This window comes from Sprattus sprattus (genome assembly GCF_963457725.1).
Source record: "Sprattus sprattus genome assembly, chromosome: 2".
NCBI classification, from domain to species: Eukaryota; Metazoa; Chordata; class Actinopteri; order Clupeiformes; family Clupeidae; genus Sprattus; species Sprattus sprattus.
In genome coordinates, this window is record NC_137921.1 from 53,290,484 (window position 1) to 53,308,570 (window position 18,087).

General features: G+C 39.0%; 1 protein-coding gene across 3 annotated transcripts; it reads right to left on the bottom strand.

Moving 5' to 3' along the window:
- Positions 1-2,222: 2,222 nt before the first annotated feature.
- Positions 2,223-17,530, bottom strand: LOC308361307 (cytochrome P450 2J4-like). 3 transcript variants are annotated; one of them, XM_080833602.1, is made up of 11 exons: positions 17,305-17,395; positions 9,251-9,290; positions 7,720-8,745; positions 6,145-6,307; positions 5,766-5,915; positions 5,342-5,502; positions 5,058-5,234; positions 4,545-4,686; positions 4,215-4,402; positions 3,290-3,431; positions 2,223-3,063 (listed from the first exon to the last, which is right to left on the bottom strand). In XM_080833602.1, exons 3-11 carry the CDS (start codon positions 7,924-7,926, stop codon positions 2,888-2,890), a joined length of 1,506 nt encoding a protein of 501 aa, XP_080689728.1. In that variant the 5' UTR covers positions 7,927-8,745; positions 9,251-9,290; positions 17,305-17,395; the 3' UTR covers positions 2,223-2,887. The 3 variants fall into 3 exon arrangements, with proteins under 3 accessions (XP_080689728.1, XP_080689729.1, XP_080689730.1); XM_080833603.1 differs by lacking the exon at positions 17,305-17,395 and having other exon boundaries at positions 7,720-8,491; positions 8,628-11,613; XM_080833604.1 differs by lacking the exons at positions 7,720-8,745; positions 9,251-9,290 and having other exon boundaries at positions 17,305-17,530.
- Positions 17,531-18,087: the final 557 nt, after the last annotated feature.

An 18,087-nucleotide genomic window follows, 5' to 3' on the forward strand; every position in this document is an offset into this window, starting at 1 on the left:
GCTAAGGAGAGTAATACAGGACAGGCTTGTTTTAGAGTTGTGCAAATTATGCATAGGCTTCTGTGTCCCAATATAACACAACTAAAATGAGAGCATTGACCCTGGAACCATTCTTAAATCTTATACCAAAAAAAATGCACAGGTTTGTTGGTAGCAATTAAATGCTGCTTAAATTAAAGGCCCACTCAACCTTTTGTTGGAACAACTCTCATGTTTAGTTTAACCAGGCTGCAGTTACCACAGTGAACTCTAGACAAACCCTTAGCCTATTTATTTAAAAAACCTACTCTTGATTTTGATACAGATTATGTGTGTTATGTAATTCTGGATACATTTCCACACACTTAATACAAGGACATAATCTAGTCCTATCTTTGTTTAAAGGTCTAGTGGCTCATAAAATCACTTCATAGGTATCGTCTATAAGCCTTCATGGCTATAATATACATGTTAATCAGTTGTCAATAATATGCTGCGTTTCTAAGGTTATTAGGTAACACTTAGTTGGATTAGTCCATCGACAGAGATGTAACAGGTGGTTTATTGAAATTCAAGTTTAGTCTTTCTAATTGTTTACTGAACATCACCTTCACCAAATCCAACCCACAACCCTAACCGGTACCATGAATTGTATTTAACAGAGAAAAGATAGTTTGATTATAATCTGAGCATCTGTAGATAGTCACAAGGGACTATCCAAATAAGAGTGTGGTCGGTTTCTACACAACGTTACTATACCTGTTTATAGTTTGCATTTTTTTGTTAGAATTAACAGAAAACGATCTTAAAGTAACATTATGCAACTGTTTTACCTTAACACGTGGCCTATTTTGCATTTATCCCGGGCTTGGTTTCAAAATAATATTCAGATGTGCTGTCCCTGCATGACCTACCTTGAAGCACTTCAGTTTAAATCAATGTGAAACAGGTCGACTCGCCTATGAAAGGCAATGACCACGATCCAGAAGGAAAATTCTTTGGTGGTTTGGTTTGGACGTAGTCATATATCAGAAGGAAATAAACACCTAAATGCTCTCGATGTCAAACAAGGATATTTTTCTATGACTAGATGAACATGGATTAACTCATCAGTATGAAAGGCCTCATTTAAACCAGTGAACATGCTGAACAGCTTGAAAACATGTATGCGGCCGTAAAAGTAATTAATTGATCTCCAGTAACATTCCAGGGGCCCCACCAGGCGCAACAACTAAAAAAAAAACCACACACCAGGGGGTAACACCCACATTAAGGACTTATATAATATAAGATAGAAAATTCTGATTGGCGAACAGCCAAACACAAGACAATGGGAGAAACTAGGTTCCTTTAAAAAGTCTGACCAGACATTCATACAATGAGATCGAGCTAATCCATGGACCATCTCCTTTTTGGGGCTTAATGACTACAATAAACCTCAGATCAATACATGTGGCCTTTTGACCATTGATTGTGGAATTGCGAGGGTGGCTAGTTTTCGTCGCGACAATATATAGGACAGCAGTCATTTCGCTAACCTCACAACACCTGGTAAACCTTGTCTTCTTAGTCTCAAGCACGTGATGCCACAGCAAGTGAAAGAGCAAACCTCCATCGAATATCAGAGTGGAAAAATCAAAGCTCTGAATGGTTGCATATTGATAGGCATGTTTTAACCTCAAGGTGTTTGGCATTAATACCCAGGACTGCTTGTGAGCAGGAAATTGCAGTTGATTTAGCTCCAAACGTTTTGTAGTTCTTTCACCCATCCATTTGGGATTGTTGTTGTTGATAACTGAGCTCAACAGCCAATGAAATTACACCCTCCCTTCTGTGCTTCTGAAGCAACATGTTGATTGGCTGGAATTGTTTATTGCTTGGTCCAAGCCACTATATTTGTTTCGCCTATACAAAGCCAGGGCTATTTTTTTTGTTTTTTTGGGAGCGCACACACAGAACAGACAGCTTAAGGACCTTGAGGAGCAAGTCACTGAATCTTATTAAAAAAAGGTATTGGATTACAATCACGGACTGGATATTTAATAGCATACTATGGGGCATTTGTCCCTAAAGTACATTATAAAGTGTCCTTCCATGTAAAGATGCTGTGTGTGCTTGGGCTGTGAAGGGAGAGAGAACATGGTAGGGGAAGAAGAGCAGGCCAGGAAACAGTGCAAGGAGTGCAAAACAAAGAAACTAGTCAAGTTATTGCATGAAGTTTATGTATAAAGATGAACTGACATTGTCTGGGCACCCATTGAGGTAAACACTAAGCTTAGACTTATACGGTCCCATACTGTATAAATGCACATATGTAACAAACCCTTAAATAAATACTGTAATATACAAGAAAGACATTGTTGTTGTGTGGATCCCCACTTCATCTATGTATGCCTCATAGCATGTGATACCGTAGAACACTTTAAGGTTATGCCTACTTGTTTCGCTGTGTATTACATACACAGCAATACCTATAGTAAATATTACAATCTGATCAGATGTCCTGTTCAGATTTAGAGAGCAGCACAGCATACAAAGAAAGTTTATATGCATCTTAGCGAAGAACAGCACAGAGTTAAAGGATTGATTGTCTCACAGCGCTTTACAGAGCCCAGGGCCTATACCCCTTTAAAGCAAGCACAATGGAACCCATTTTCATTCTGACATACACAACAACAGCATGGGGAGCGAAAGAACAATTAAGACTGATCACTGCTTACCTCATACATTTAAAGTATACAAATTTGATTTTAACGTTAATTCACTACCAACATAATAATAATAATATTTCAATATTAATAATATTATGTTCAATTATATGTAAAATTCAACATACTGGAATCATACAAATATTTGTGTGTATCGGAAAGCAGCACAGCAGTTTAAATAAAGTGCTCAACTAAGCGTCTCAGCGAGGAACAGCACAGAGTTGATAGGGTTGGGGGCTGTGAGTGGCTCCAAGTCTGTACTCCAAACTGGGTTCTACTCCCTGTGGTGCTGAGAAGGAGAACCGCTGGAGCAGTGAGGTGAAGAACAGGAACAGATTCATCCTAGCAAGTTGCTCTCCCAGGCACACTCTCTTCCCTGAGAAAAAGCACACAGAACACCACACAGTCAAGAAATATCAAAGAAATGTGTTGGGGAACACGACAGTCTGTAGCTTAAAAAGTATGTGTTAAAGTAATTTTTCTTCAGGTTACCAATTATACATCTGACTAAATGACAAAATCATATCATAAGCTCATGTGTGTCATAATTACAATGACATGTTTAAGACTCATTGCTGACATGTTCAGTACTAAATTCGCACCAAGAGAGAAAGGCAGGAAGCCCTCCCTCCTCCTGAACTTCCCCTCTGTATCCAGGAAGTGTTCTGGGTTGAAGGTGTGAGGGGTCTCCCATTCTGTCTCATCGAACAACACAGAGGTCAGGCTGGCCAGCACCATTGTGCCCTGAAGAACCAACGCAAAAGTTAATAAATACATAAAAACAATGCTAGGCTTCACACAAAATGGGTTTGCGTTAACGCCGTTAATAACGCGTTAAACTGACAGCACTAATAAATACATAAAAACAATTCTAGGCTTCACACTTCAGCATTTTGGGAATTATTCTAGCCATAAGCCACTTTTCCACTGCATGGTACTGGCTAGACTCTACCTGCTTTTGGTACCAGCTACTTCATTTTCCTCTGCAGTTTAGTAACCAGTCAATGAAGCTGGTCGTCATAACAACGCTGCATAAAACTGCCATGATGTCAGTATGTGGCTGTAGATTGTCATAGCAAGGAGACAAATTCGGTTTCAGGAGAGGCTGTAGGCAGCAAGACAAAAGACTGCTAAAAAAAAGAGGAGCGTTTGGGACAATTCTGGTTGCTCAAAGGCGATGCAAGAGGGTAGGCTTATCTGGTAGCTAATGACAGCATAAGTGTAATGATAATTCTAGTGACAATCCTCTTTGACCAATCAGAAGTCTTAAATGCTCTCACATCACCTTTTGGTTATGCCTCAACTTACTTCGAACCTTGATGGAAGTGGTACCAAAAAAAGGACCAGGTACTAGGTACCAGATTTACTCAATGGAAAACCAAGAAAGGGGAGTAGTCGGGTCCAGTTGTGCCGGTACCATGCAGTGGAAAGGAGCTAGAGTATTCAAGAAAATGCTGATTTATTGGAAGTTATTTAGCAAGATACCCCATTTCAAAAGCAGTAGGGCCAACAGTGAGCAAAGCTCACCTTGGGAATGATGAAGTCACCAACTTGGGTGTCTTTGGTGGCACTTCTGCCCACATTCAAGGGAATAATGTTTCCGATTCTCTGGGTCTCATGGATAACAGCATCAGTGTAAGGCATGTTCTCCCTGTCAGTTAAGGAGGGCGGTCGTGAGGATCCAACCACGCTGTCAATCTCCTCTTGCACCTTTCCTAAAAATGAAGCCACATAAATAATTTTAATTAGAAATGTTTAACAAATGTGAGGGGTTTCCGTAAATCTAATTGGACATTAAATCTAAGCAGAGCATCTCTGATTAGTGGTTATCTTGCATGACACTGTGCAAACACTTACGCTGAATCTCAGGATATTTGATCATGTAGAGCAGCCCCCAGTGCAGGGTAGAAGTTGTGGTCTCAGTTCCTGCTAAAAACAAGTCCAGAGTGCAGAAGCACAAGTTTTCCACATTGAAGCCTGATGCTTCATCATCCGTAAACTACAGAGAAAGAGAAAGAAATGTAGAGAGAGATAAAGAAAAATAGAATGTGAGAGAGGATAATTTTTTGTTACTTATCTGTGTGAAGTGTGTTAATACCCAGAGAAATAGGAAGATGAAAAAGATTTGTGTGTGAAAAAGAGATGGATTACTATTCTGGGTTGACGGAGAGAGATCCTGAAATTAGACATGTTATGCTTGTATGATTGCATGATTGAACAGTATATCTTCCAAGTGATTGTTGTGATGATTCTATTCATATACTAAATCTAATAGTATATAATCCAGCTCTTGGTTGGGATAGCTTGTGTCAAGTCTTCAATTTACATACGTATATCTGTATATGACCCAATCACAATGATTCAACTCACCTTTTCTATTTCTCCAAGGAAACAATCAATGTAGTCCCTAGGGATCGAAGGATCATAGTCTACTTGATGGTCTTCAATCTTTTTCTTTACAAAAGTAATCTGTTTTTCCCAAAGACTAAATATTTTCTGGTGGGGGCCAGGCACTCTGCGCATCAACCACGGGAACATGTTGTACAACTAAGAAGACAAAAAAGGAATACGCTTATTTGAAGACAGTGGGGTATCAACTTTCCATGTTTCAATTTCTGGATAACAAAGAGCTAAGGGTGTGAGGAGAGGATCACCTGAGCCCATGCTGATCCTTCCAGAAAGATGACCTCATTGATGTCCTTCAGGAGAGCCTGAAAGTCATTGTCGGAGTACTCAAAGCGCTCCCCAAACACCAGCACGCAGATGATGTTGGACACCGCATTGTTAACAAGCCAAAGTGGATCGAATGGTTTACCTGGGAGAAGCAAAAGTCAACATGTTTTGATAGGCCACACACAACTTTTATAGGGATGGACACAGCATTGTTAACAAGCCACTGCGGGTCGCAGGATTTAACAGGGAGCACCAAAGTAAAAAGACTGTATGGACACACACATCCAAAACTTACAAGAATTTACTGAATGAAACAAGTACAAAGATAACACACACCAACTTGAGGCTCCTCAGCTGTGAACTTAATTGGATTTTTCCTTATTATTATATGCCTTATTAATTTACCTTGCTCATTAGCTAGTGCTTCATTTAGATATCTGCACTCTTGAAGGATGAAAGGCTCAAGGCTTTTTTTGCCCAATCCAAAATTCTTCAGGGTGTGAAGAGCAAACCGTCTCTGATGTTTCCAAGCATACCCATTAGACAAAATAACTCCTAAGCAGAAACCAACCAGATAACGATTGAAACAACAGAATGGTACTTTACGGTGAAGTTGAGTATGTAACAGTTATTACACAGCACATTTACATTACATTAAGTTATTTAGCAGACACTTTTATCCAAAGCTTCTTAAAGGTAGAGAGGGACGTCCCAGCTCCTGTAGTGCTAACAGTACTCAAGACATCATTATCTTGGTCTTCTCTTTTGTGTAGTGGAAAATTACCTTTGTCTCCCACAATATCAGCAAATAAAGGTAAGGAGGAACGATCAGCAAAGTTTTCTCCTTGATGGACATATGCTTCTCTCAATAGCTTGAGTCCATTGAGAACAACAATCCTTTGTCCAAAAAATCGAATACTGAAAATGTTCCCATATTTTTCAGCAAACTGGGAGAGACACAATATCACTGCTACTAAGACACAATAAAACAAATACAAATATCCACATAACATTGCATTACAGGGACGTGCAGCCATCAAGCAAGCAATACAGGTGAGGTAATTGGGGTTACTATTCAAAATGAAGCTCACACTATGTAAATAGCATCATGGAAGGGTTTACATTTAAATCAATTAGTGTCACTGAATTATGTATCCCTTAACATGTGTTTTCGTGTTGTTACAAAGGTGTTGTGGACATGTACATTTTGTTTCCTTTCTATTGATGATTCTGAACACACCTTACTACTAAGGCAATACAGACACAAGGAAAGTGCAATATATTATCTTTGTCAGTAGGTCTACAGGCAGCACAGATCTGAGCTAAGGTCTTGTATGCGAACGGGTACAATTCGCCTGTGCGAGAGTCGCCATTCGCTTCACGCGAATCAGGCACAATTCGAGTGGGCGAGACACTTTGTGAATGAAGCGCGCTTCACTTGACGCGATCTGAATTGCACAGAGACGGGTGCATATGAGACTGAATTGCACAGAGACGGGTGCTTATGAGATATATACGTTGTTGACAATTCTCACAAAGACACGCGATCTGAATTGCACAGAGACGGGCGCATATGAGACATACGTTGTTGTAATGTCATTTATTTCTTTAAAATATAAATTACACACCAATAATTAAATACACACTCACAAAATATAAAATACACACTCACAAAATATAAAATACACAATTCGAGTGGGCGAGAGTCGCCACTTTGTGAATGAAGCGCGCTTCACTTAGGACGCGAACTATAAAGACGATAACTCATTCAAAGACAAAACAAATAGCTGCACGTAACCTATAAACGTTGTTGAGACTTGTAAAGGCCAATTTTTAAACCAAACTTTTCTTTGGCCACGTGAGACAGAGTATGGCGTTTCAGACGCGCATTCTTGAATTAAGCACGCACGGAGAGTGACATTAAAGTTGAGATGTTTGCATTTATTGTCTACAGTCCGGTTGACTTTCCATTTCATCAAACAAACAAAGAAATAAGCAATAAAGCTTGGATAACGCTATGCGGTCGAAAACTATTTCCTACACACACTCTGTCTGCCAGGCACCTGTGAGTGTACCAATTAATTAAGGTCTGTGACTCCCGCCACCAATGCGCGTCAAAGGGAGGGGTTCACAGTGCCATTCCAAATCACCTATAGGTGCGCTGACAAGCCAGAGAGTGTTCAGGTCCAGGAAAGTAAGAGCTAACTAAAGTCTTCCATTTACAGGTTAAATAAATTAAGGTTACACAAAATCACAATATGGCTCCAACACAGACTGGAGACTGGGATGGATTTCTGAGTGATTTCTGAGTGTAAACATTTGGTAGATCAATATAAACACTGTTATCTATGCTACCAACCTCCAGTCCTGTGACCTCGTAGCATTTCACAGGCCTCTCCTGGCCCATGGTCCTCAGGGTGATTTGGGTACTGCGCCCTCTGGTGTTCAGTTTCTCCATCAGCTGTTCAGTGCAAAAGGAGGTTGTGCTGCCAGGATCAAGGAAAGCATACGTTTGGATGATCTTGTTTCCATTTGCCACTTTGATCTGGACTGGTACAATCGCCATTGCACAGTTGTTACTGGCCCCTGTTGCTGCATGAATTGCTGACACCTGAGTGTTTCCTACAGGGGCATTGCTGTTGGTGGGTTTTGTTGGAGGCTGCTGTTTTGTGTGGTCAGAGCGGTTAATGTGCAGCAATGTGGGGTGATTGTCTAAGGAGTGTACCCACTGTACAAGAAGCAATCCAGCTTACCAGTGACTTGAGAAAGGCATGTGCCCAAGGTGGCTTCACTTTGAATAAATGGGTGAGCAACAGCTGCAAAGTCCTGGAAACCATCCCTGAAAGCCACAGAGCTGCAATTGTGAAAACACTTGACTTGGATCTAGACAAACCACCACTGGAAAGAGCATTAGGAATACAATGGAATATCCAAAATGACAAATTCACCTTTCGTATGGCAGTGAAAAACAAAGCCCCTACCAGACGCAACATTCTCTCCGTGGTGAGTTCCCTTTACGACCCACTGGGGGTCCTTTCCCCTTTCACACTTCAGGCCAAACAGATCCTGCAAAAGCTTTGTCAGGAAAGATATGGATGGGATGATCTAATTCCTGATGAGATGACTGGACCCTGGAAAAGATGGCTCACTGAATTGGAGCAGTTAGACAGATTCGAGATGGACAGGTGCATGAATTTCACTGTAAAGACTGCCGAACTGCACCACTTCTGCGATGCAAGCCAGTCAGGATATGGGACTGTAAGTTACCTTAGACTCACCAACGACACCAATGATGTTCACGTCGCATTCGTTCTGGGGAAAGCAAGAGTAGCTCCTCTGAAACAGCTGACAATCCCTAGACTGGAGCTTGCAGCCGCAACGCTGGCTGTGAAGGTGGACAGGATGTTACAGAAAGAACTCCACATGGAATTGAGTGCGTCCACTTTCGGGACCGACAGTACAACCGTACTAAAGTACATTCACAACACGACAAAAAGGTTTCATACTTAGGTGGCAAACAGAGTGGCAGTAATCCACAACCTCTCCAAAAAGCAGCAATGGAGGTATGTACGCTCTGAGCAAAACCCTGCAGATGATGCATCACGTGGCTTGCACATTATGCCACTTTTGACCTCCACCAGGTGGCTTAACGGCCCCCTCTTCCTATCACAGAATGAAAGTCAATGGCCTAGCTTGCCACAGGACCTCAGCCACATCCCTCAAGGTGACCCAGAGGTAAAGCCTGACATCACTGTTATCACTGTCAATCTCACCAATGCTGCCACCACCAAATTGATTGAGCACTACTCTTCATGGAAAAAATTAGTACGAGCAGTGGCATGGCTCATCAAATTTAAGAGATCTCTGCTGAAAAAGGGAAAAATACTCACTAGAAGGCAGGATGAGCCAAAAGGCTTAACAGTGGAGGACCTAGAAGTAGCAGAGAAATCAATCATTCGTTATGAACAGCAACGCCACTTGAACTCAGAATTCAAACTCCTGAATAAGAACCAACCAGTGAAGTCGGATAGCTCTCTTTTGAGTCTGGATCCATTCATTGAAGATGGCATGATGAAGGTGGGTGGACGAATAGGTAGAGCACCAATATCCGTGAGTACGAAACACCCAATCATACTCCCCAACACATTGAAGATCTTACTCATTCTCGTGGTCGGTAACAACAACAATAACAAAACAGAGACAAATAGCCACACGAAGGTCAAGCATTGTAATTTATTACGTTCTACGAATCCAACTGATACAAACATGTAGCCTACTGTTCTGGTAATAATTTACAGCAACTCTTGACTTCTATTGAAAGAGATTTAGAAATCCTCAAAACATTGTTTGATGTTAATAGATTGTCACTCAATAGAAAAATAAAAAAACTAATTCATGGTCTTTGGAAATCGAAAAGGAAATAGGTAAGGACATTCAATTAAAAATAAGTGATGCTGAACGAGTGACCGAGATAACATTTCTAGGAGTGGTCATTGACCATAAATTAACATGGAAACCACATGTTTATTATATCAAAGGAAAGAGCTCTAAGATGATAGCAATTTTGTACAAATCAAGAAGCATGTTAAACTATAAGGCCTTACATATTATTTACTGTTCACTTATACTTCCCTACATATCATATTGTGTGGAAGTCTGGGGATTGGCATATAAAACAACTGTCAATGAAATCATTATTTTACAAAAACGAGCCATAAGGATAATAAATAAGGTTGATTATTATGCACCCACTAACCCATTGTTTATGAAATCATTTGTTATGAAATGTAATGATCTGGTATATTATAAAATAATGCAAATAATGTATCGAGCTAAATCAAACCAACTCCCAGTCAGCATACAAAGGTTTTTCTCATTTCAAGAGACAAAATATAATCTCAGAGATGTCTGTACATTTACTGTACCAAATGCCAAAAAATAAATTAAAAGGAGATGTATATTTGTTGTTGGAATTTCATTATGGAATGATGCTAACATAATCTTAACAAAGTGTAAGACATTTTTTGTTTTCAAAGGGAAGGTAGCTAAAGCCATTTTTGAGGGCTACAAGTGTCCATAATGTATGCAGGATTTTGTGCTGTTTATTTGGGATCTTGCTTCATTGCTGTTCTTGTGACTAACTTTTTGGAGGCAATTCTTTTGTTTGTTTTTTTATTTCCATTACATGTATTACTTGTAAAAAAAAAAAAATGCATGGGTAGCTTAAATTGGTCAAACAGGACAGGCTTAAATACAAGCATTATGCTTCAGCTTGTGCCTTTTCAGTCACTTTGAATGTATTATTATTTGTGTTGAACTTGTTTGTTGTTACTGTGTGTGACTGAATAAAAACATATATCAATATATCAATATCAACTTACATTACCACTGCACACTCACAACCTTACAGATAATGTATTGTATAGCATTTGTATTCAGTATGATATGACAGCGCAAGATATATGGGGTATGAGCAGTTGTAACATTGGCAGCAATAGTTGGTCATTAGCGCAGATATGATACAGGTACAGGTAGCAATAGAAGTTATGAATGAGGTAAGAGACATGATAAGATATAAGTACAATGAATATGAGGTAAGAGAGTCATGATATAAGTACAATGCAACGGAATCTAACCAGAAGAACCATAGCAGAAGAGTGCAGAGTATTCTGCATAGTGGTAATATAAAAATTAATAGATGGGATATATACAGTATGATATGACAGTACAAGATATATGGGGTATGAGCAGTAGTAACATTGGCAGCAATAGTTGGTCATTAGTGCAGATATGATACAGGTACAGGTGAAGGTAGCAATAGAGGTTATGAATGAGGTAAGAGACATGATAAGATATATAAGTACAATGAATATGAGGTAAGAGTCATGATATGATATAAGTACAATGAATATGAGGTAAGAGGCATGATATGACATAAATACAATGAATAGGGACAACAATTTTAAATAAGTAGATATAGATATGAATACACTATAAAATGTTAAGTGGCTGAACAAAAAAAAAAACAATTCAACACCCACAAGGTAGTTTACACAGCACCAGGTTAGAACCATCAAGGCGACTCCTGGCCTTTTGTGTAGGTTGATGGGCCATCAGACCTGGTTCCTGGCTTTTTTGTGTCTTGGAACCAGAGCTATTACACTCTGATTGTTTGTTTTTGAAATAAATGACATGAAATGACATTGCTTGACCGTGTAGCTATTTGTCTCTGTTTTGTTATTGTTGCTGTTACCGACCACGAGAATGAGTAAGATCTTTAATAAAAGTCTCAACGTTTATAGGTTACGTGCAGCTATTTGTTTTGTCTTTGAATGAGTTGTCGTCTTTATAGTTTGCGTCCTAAGTGAAGCGCGCTTCATTCACAAAGTGCCGACTCTCGCCCACTCGAATTGTGTATTTTATATTTTGTGAGTGTGTATTTTATATTTTGTGAGTGTGTATTTTATTATTGGTGTGTAATTTATATTTTAAAGAAATAAATGACATTACAACAACGTCTATGTCTCATATGCGCCCGTCTCTGTGCAATTCAGATTGCGTGTGTTTGTGAGAATTGTCAACAACGTATATATCTCATATGCACCCGTCTCTGTGCAATTGGAGTCTTTCAATAGACTGGTTGTTTGCTATCTTGTCTGAGAACAAATAAAGTGTTTCAGTGATTCCCTGATACTGTTGTCTGTCTTTGTTTCAACAACTTAACACTTTTAGTAAAGTTTATTTGAATATTTTAAGGCAATCGGTTTCCTAAGATTTTCCTAGTATTGTGAACACTTAGCCTTGTAAGGATAACTTGTTTTAATGAGTCCTGCTAGCTGAACATAACTAAGTTCTCTGAACTGGCATTTTCTTAGTGACCCGAACTAATGATTTTGAGTTAACTGTACTAATTTGTACTACAATGACATGAGTTGTCTGGACTAATATTATTGTAGTAATGATAACTAATGAGTTTTGAGTTAACTCTACTCAATTGTACTACAATGACATGAGTGGTCCTGACTAACATTTTTCAGTGATGATAACTAATGATTTTGAGTTACCTGGACTCAAGTGTACTACCATGACATGAGTTGTCGTAACATATTTCTTTTCAGCTAAAACAACTTCAAATTGATGAGCAACTTTACTTGAAAATTTTGGGGCAATCGGTTTCCTAACTTTTTTTAAGTAATGCCAACAAATTGCGTTTTACAGTGAATGTTTATAGGTTACGTGCAGCTATTTGTTTTGTCTTTGAATGAGTTGTCGTCTTTATAGTTCGTGTCCTAAGTGAAGCGTGCTTCGTTCACAAAGTGGCGACTCTCGCCCACTCGAATTGTGTATTTTATATTTTGTGAGTGTGTATTTTATATGTTGTGAGTGTGTATTTTATTATTGGTGTGTAATTTATATTTTAAAGAAATAAATGACATTACAACAACTTATATGTCTCATATGCGCCCGTCTCTGTGCAATTCAGATCGCGTGTCTTTGTGAGAATTGTCAACAACGTATATATCTCATATGCACCCGTCTCTGTGCAATTCAGTCTCATATGCACCCGTCTCTGTGCAATTCTGATCGCGTCAAGTGAAGCGCGCTTCATTCACAAAGTGTCTCGCCCACTCGAATTGTGCCTGATTCGCGTGAAGCGAATGGCGACTCTCGCGTGAAGCGAATAGCGACTCTCGCGCAGGCGAATTGTACCAATTCCCAGCTATGGCCTTACCTGCAGATCTGAGTCACATGGCTAAGCTATGATTGTTACCTAAGACCGTCTATTTTACGAACGCGTACTATATTATGTACGCTTCGAAGTTCTCGATGTATTGTAACCCCCGTATGAAATCATATCATGTTGACCTGTCATTGATAAATAGTCTTATGGTTAAGTGCAGCGTAACATCTCGGTCTAAGACCTGTGTGAAGTTGGCCCCCCGTCTCATTCAAAATATTAAAATAACACTGCTGTTCGTTTGTGCTAGGTTTGTGCTGGTTTGTGCCGTAAAAATTATCGTTTGTGCTGGTAAGGATTTTGAGTAATTCAAAATTGCATTTTCTGGCATGTGACGTCACCCAGCCCCCCGTTCACGCCCAAATCTCATCAAAATAGTCCCAATCGTTAGTGCTACGTTTGTGCTGGTTTGTGCCGTCAAAAGAAATTGTTTTGCTATTATGGTTTCATAGACATTCCCGTTTGATTTTTCACACATGACGTCACTCAGCCCCCCGTCCACCTTCAAATCGCGTCAAAATGGTCTCTATCGTTAGTGCTACGTTTGTGCTGGTTTGTGCAGTCAAAAGAAATATTTGTGCAACTATAGTTTAAAAGGTATTCCAGTTTGATTTTTCTCACGTGACGTCACTCAGCCCCCCGTCCATCTTCAAATCGCGTCAAAATGGTCTCTATCGTTAGTGCTACGTTAGTGCTGGTTTGTGCTGTTAAAAGAAATGTTTTTGATACTTTACTTTTTAAGTAATTAATAAAACTTTATTTTCCCTTCTTGTTATGTAAACAGACCACTTGTTATGCAACCAGCACCCATAGAACGTTCAAATCGTGTCAAAATGGTCTCTATCGTTAGTGCTACGTTTGTGCTGGTTTGTGCAGTCAAAAGAAATATTTGTGCCACTATAGTTTAAAATATATTCCCGTTTGAATTCTCTCATGTGACGTCACTCAACCCCTCAACCACCTTCAAATCGCGTCAATATGGTCTCTATCGTTAGTGCTTCGTTAGTGCTCTTTTGTGCTGTTAAAAGAAATGTTTTTGATACTATACTTTTTAAATCATTATTAAAACTTGATTTTGCTATGTTGTTTTGCTATGTAACTATGGGGCGCCGTTTGTAAAATGTTGCACGTTCTAAAATCCTGCTCAGTTTTGGCACATTTAGCATTATAATACGGGGGAAAAAGCACGACAATATTCACATGTCACCTTTTCAAACATTTAGAGAGAAATTGTTGTTTAAGTTGTTGTAAATAAATGTTAATGTTAATGTTAAATGTTATATGTAAATGTTATATATATATATATGTAAATGATAAATGTAAACGTAAATATTAAATATAAACTTAAATGTTTAATGTTATATATAAATGTTAAATATAAGTGTTAAATGTAAATGTAAAATATAAATACTTAAATGTAAACGTAAATGTTAAATGTATATCTAAATGTTAAATGTCCGAATTATGTTCAGTCTACATTTAAGATTTGGCGCCAGAACATTACAATATTTACGGTAATTCGCTCGTGAAGCAACGGGTTTTTTGAATGGAGAAAAGCGCGGTCTTTTATTCACGAGATAACGACAAGACAACAAGATGGCAAGTCCAAATGAATTAGATTTAGCTTTAATTATAGAGAAAGCTGTTGCAGCTGGCGTTAGGGCGGCTCTCCAAAACCGACCTACATTGGGAACAAGTGCTGCAACCAACACCACATCCCGCTCCACGAGCGAATTACCGTAAATATTGTAATGTTCTGGCGCCAAATCTTAAATGTAGACTGAACATAATTCGGACATTTAACATTTAGATATACATTTAACATTTACGTTTACATTTAAGTATTTATATTTTACATTTACATTTAACACTTATATTTAACATTTATATATAACATTAAACATTTAAGTTTATATTTAATATTTACGTTTACATTTATCATTTACATATATATATATATATAACATTTACATATAACATTTAACATTAACATTAACATTTATTTACAACAACTTAAACAACAATTTCTCTCTAAATGTTTGAAAAGGTGACATGTTAATATTGTCTTGCTTTTTCCCCCGTATTATAATGCTAAATGTGCCAAAACTGAGCAGGATTTTAGAACGTGCAACATTTTACAAACGGCGCCCCATATGTAACAGCCCTCTGTCAACGTCAAAATGTCATACAAATAGTCTCAATTGTTTGTCCTAAGTTTGTGATTTTTTTCTGCTATATTTGTACCAATTAGTAAATGTTTATAAACTATTGTGAAGTGATAAAATAATAGGGATATGTGAATGAATGAATCCCAAAAGGATTTGTATGAAGGCCACTGATTGTCCGGTAAGAACAGATGATGTCAAAGTCCTAATAACAAAATAAGAACGGTATGTATTTCAAACGCACACTCTCAAGATATGGATGGCAGGATGAACGTGATTTGACTGATGAACACGCTAATGATGACGCTCTCCTCCAGCTTCTGTATTGACAACAACTGGACAGGTGGGTCAGTCAGGGGGGGTGCGGGGGACCATGAAACTGGACTTGGGATAGCCAGTGAAGGTCAGGGTCTCTATGGAACTCTGGGATCAAGTGATTGGGTGACCTCTCTATCGTTCCCCAATCCCTTTTGACCTGCACAACGGGGTGTACAGCTGGAAGCCGCTGGTAGAGAGCAGGTTTTTGAGGAGGAACTAATGAGCGACAGGATTACTGAACACCACAATAAAAGGTAAGATATAGCACCCAACATTACAATTGTGCCGCTACAATTACTTTTAATACGGAGAATGGCATCTCCGGCCTTGCCATGGGTGTCGGTAGGGAAATGACTAGGGGAGCCAAAAACTCCTTAGTGCTGCTTGAACGTTTTGCGCTAGGAGTAGCCTACGAGGGCACATTGTACCTCATCACAGGGGAAAGGGCGTGAGGAGTCAGACACGAGGAGACAAAGGCAAACAAACACAGGAAGAAAGAACACGTGACAACACAAGGGAGACAAAGTTATAAAACAGAAAAAGGGCAGAGCACAGACCTGAATAGTATCGCAAACATTTATTTTAACAGCACAAACCAGCACAAACCTGGCACAAACGATAGAGACCATTTTGCCGCGATTTGAAGGTTGACAGTGTGGGCTGTGTGCATAACAAGAGGGCAAAATCAAGTTTGAATAATGACTTAAAAAGTATAGTATCAAAAACATTTATTTTAACAGCACAAAAGAGCACTAACGAAGCACTAACGATAGAGACCAGATTGACGCGATTTGAAGGGGGTTGAGTGACGTCACATGAGAGAATTCAAACGGGAATATATTTTAAACTATAGTGGCACAAACATTTCTTTTGACTGCACAAACCAGCACAAACGTAGCACTAACGATAGAGATCATTTTGACACGATTTGAACGTTCTATGGGTGCTGGTTGCATAACAAGTGGTCTGTTTACATAACAAGAAGGGAAAATAAAGTTTTATTAATTACTTAAAAAGTAAAGTATCAAAAACATTTCTTTTAACAGCACAAACCAGCACTAACGTAGCACTAACGATAGAGACCATTTTGACGCGATTTGAAGATGGACGGGGGGCTGAGTGACGTCACGTGAGAAAAATCAAACTGGAATACCTTTTAAACTATAGTTGCACAAATATTTCTTTTGACTGCACAAACCAGCACAAACGTAGCACTAACGATAGAGACCATTTTGACGCGATTTGAAGGTGGACGGGGGGCTGAGTGACGTCATGTGTGAAAAATCAAACGGGAATGTCTATGAAACCATAATAGCAAAACAATTTCTTTTGACGGCACAAACCAGCACAAACGTAGCACTAACGATTGGGACTATTTTGATGAGATTTGGGCGTGAACGGGGGGCTGGGTGACGTCACATGCCAGAAAAATGCAATTTTGAATTACTCAAAATCCTTACCAGCACAAACGATAATTTTTACGGCACAAACCAGCACAAACCTAGCACAAACGAACAGCAGTGTTATTTTAATATTTTGAATGAGACGGGGGGCCAACTTCACACAGGTCTTACAAAGACGTCAATAAAAGGCAGCGTCTTTAATGTTACCAAAAGTAGACACTTCCTTTAGTTGGAAGTGCAATAATTAGCTCAAACATCATCATCTTTACAGCTTCGTTTAGTCCGCATAGTCAGGTTGGTCTCACATATGCATGACTTACCTTGACAAACTGTAGATGGATTTTGGTGATGTCAATGTGATGTAAATCGCCTATAAAAGGCAATGACCACGGTCCAGGGGGACAATTCTTTGGTGGTTTGGTTTTGATGCAGTCAAATACCAGAAGGAAAATGAAGACAAGAAGCAAAAAGCTTTTGATGTCTAACAGTTCCAATATATGTAATAGCACCGTCATTTCGCACAGCTGACAACTCCGTATTGAACCTTGCTCTGCAGTCAAGCAATTGCGTCTGGGACTCTGGGTAAGGAAAGCTTCCTGTTTGTTGGACTATCAAGCAATTTAACAGAGAGTGGGGGGAGGCTGTTTTTGCACCTGCTCTTACGCAACAGAGAGCAACCAGGACAGGAAAATCTCCGTGTTACTTTGGTTCCAAATTAGTTTTCTCTTCTTCCCCACCCGCTAACCTAGCTAGGCAGCCTACATCTCTTGGTCTATTTGTGTCTTGTTTGATTGTCAGACAGGTCCAGGGCTGTGTTCTGTGACTTTGTGCCTGTCAAAAGTGAGAATGAAAAACTATTTACTATATTCGATAAAGGCCAACGGACAACTGCAGCTTGGAAAAGACAACTGCGTTGCACGGGAACAGCCATCGTTAATCACTCAGCTTCATTGTTTTTATTTGACTATTTTCAGCCTTAGAGCTGTATCATGTCAAAGCAATGTTATATTTTAATATTTTTCTACAATTTTCTGTAAATATTCACTTATCTTAAGTTTCTATAGAAAATATTCAATTCAAATAATATATGTTTATACCTCATT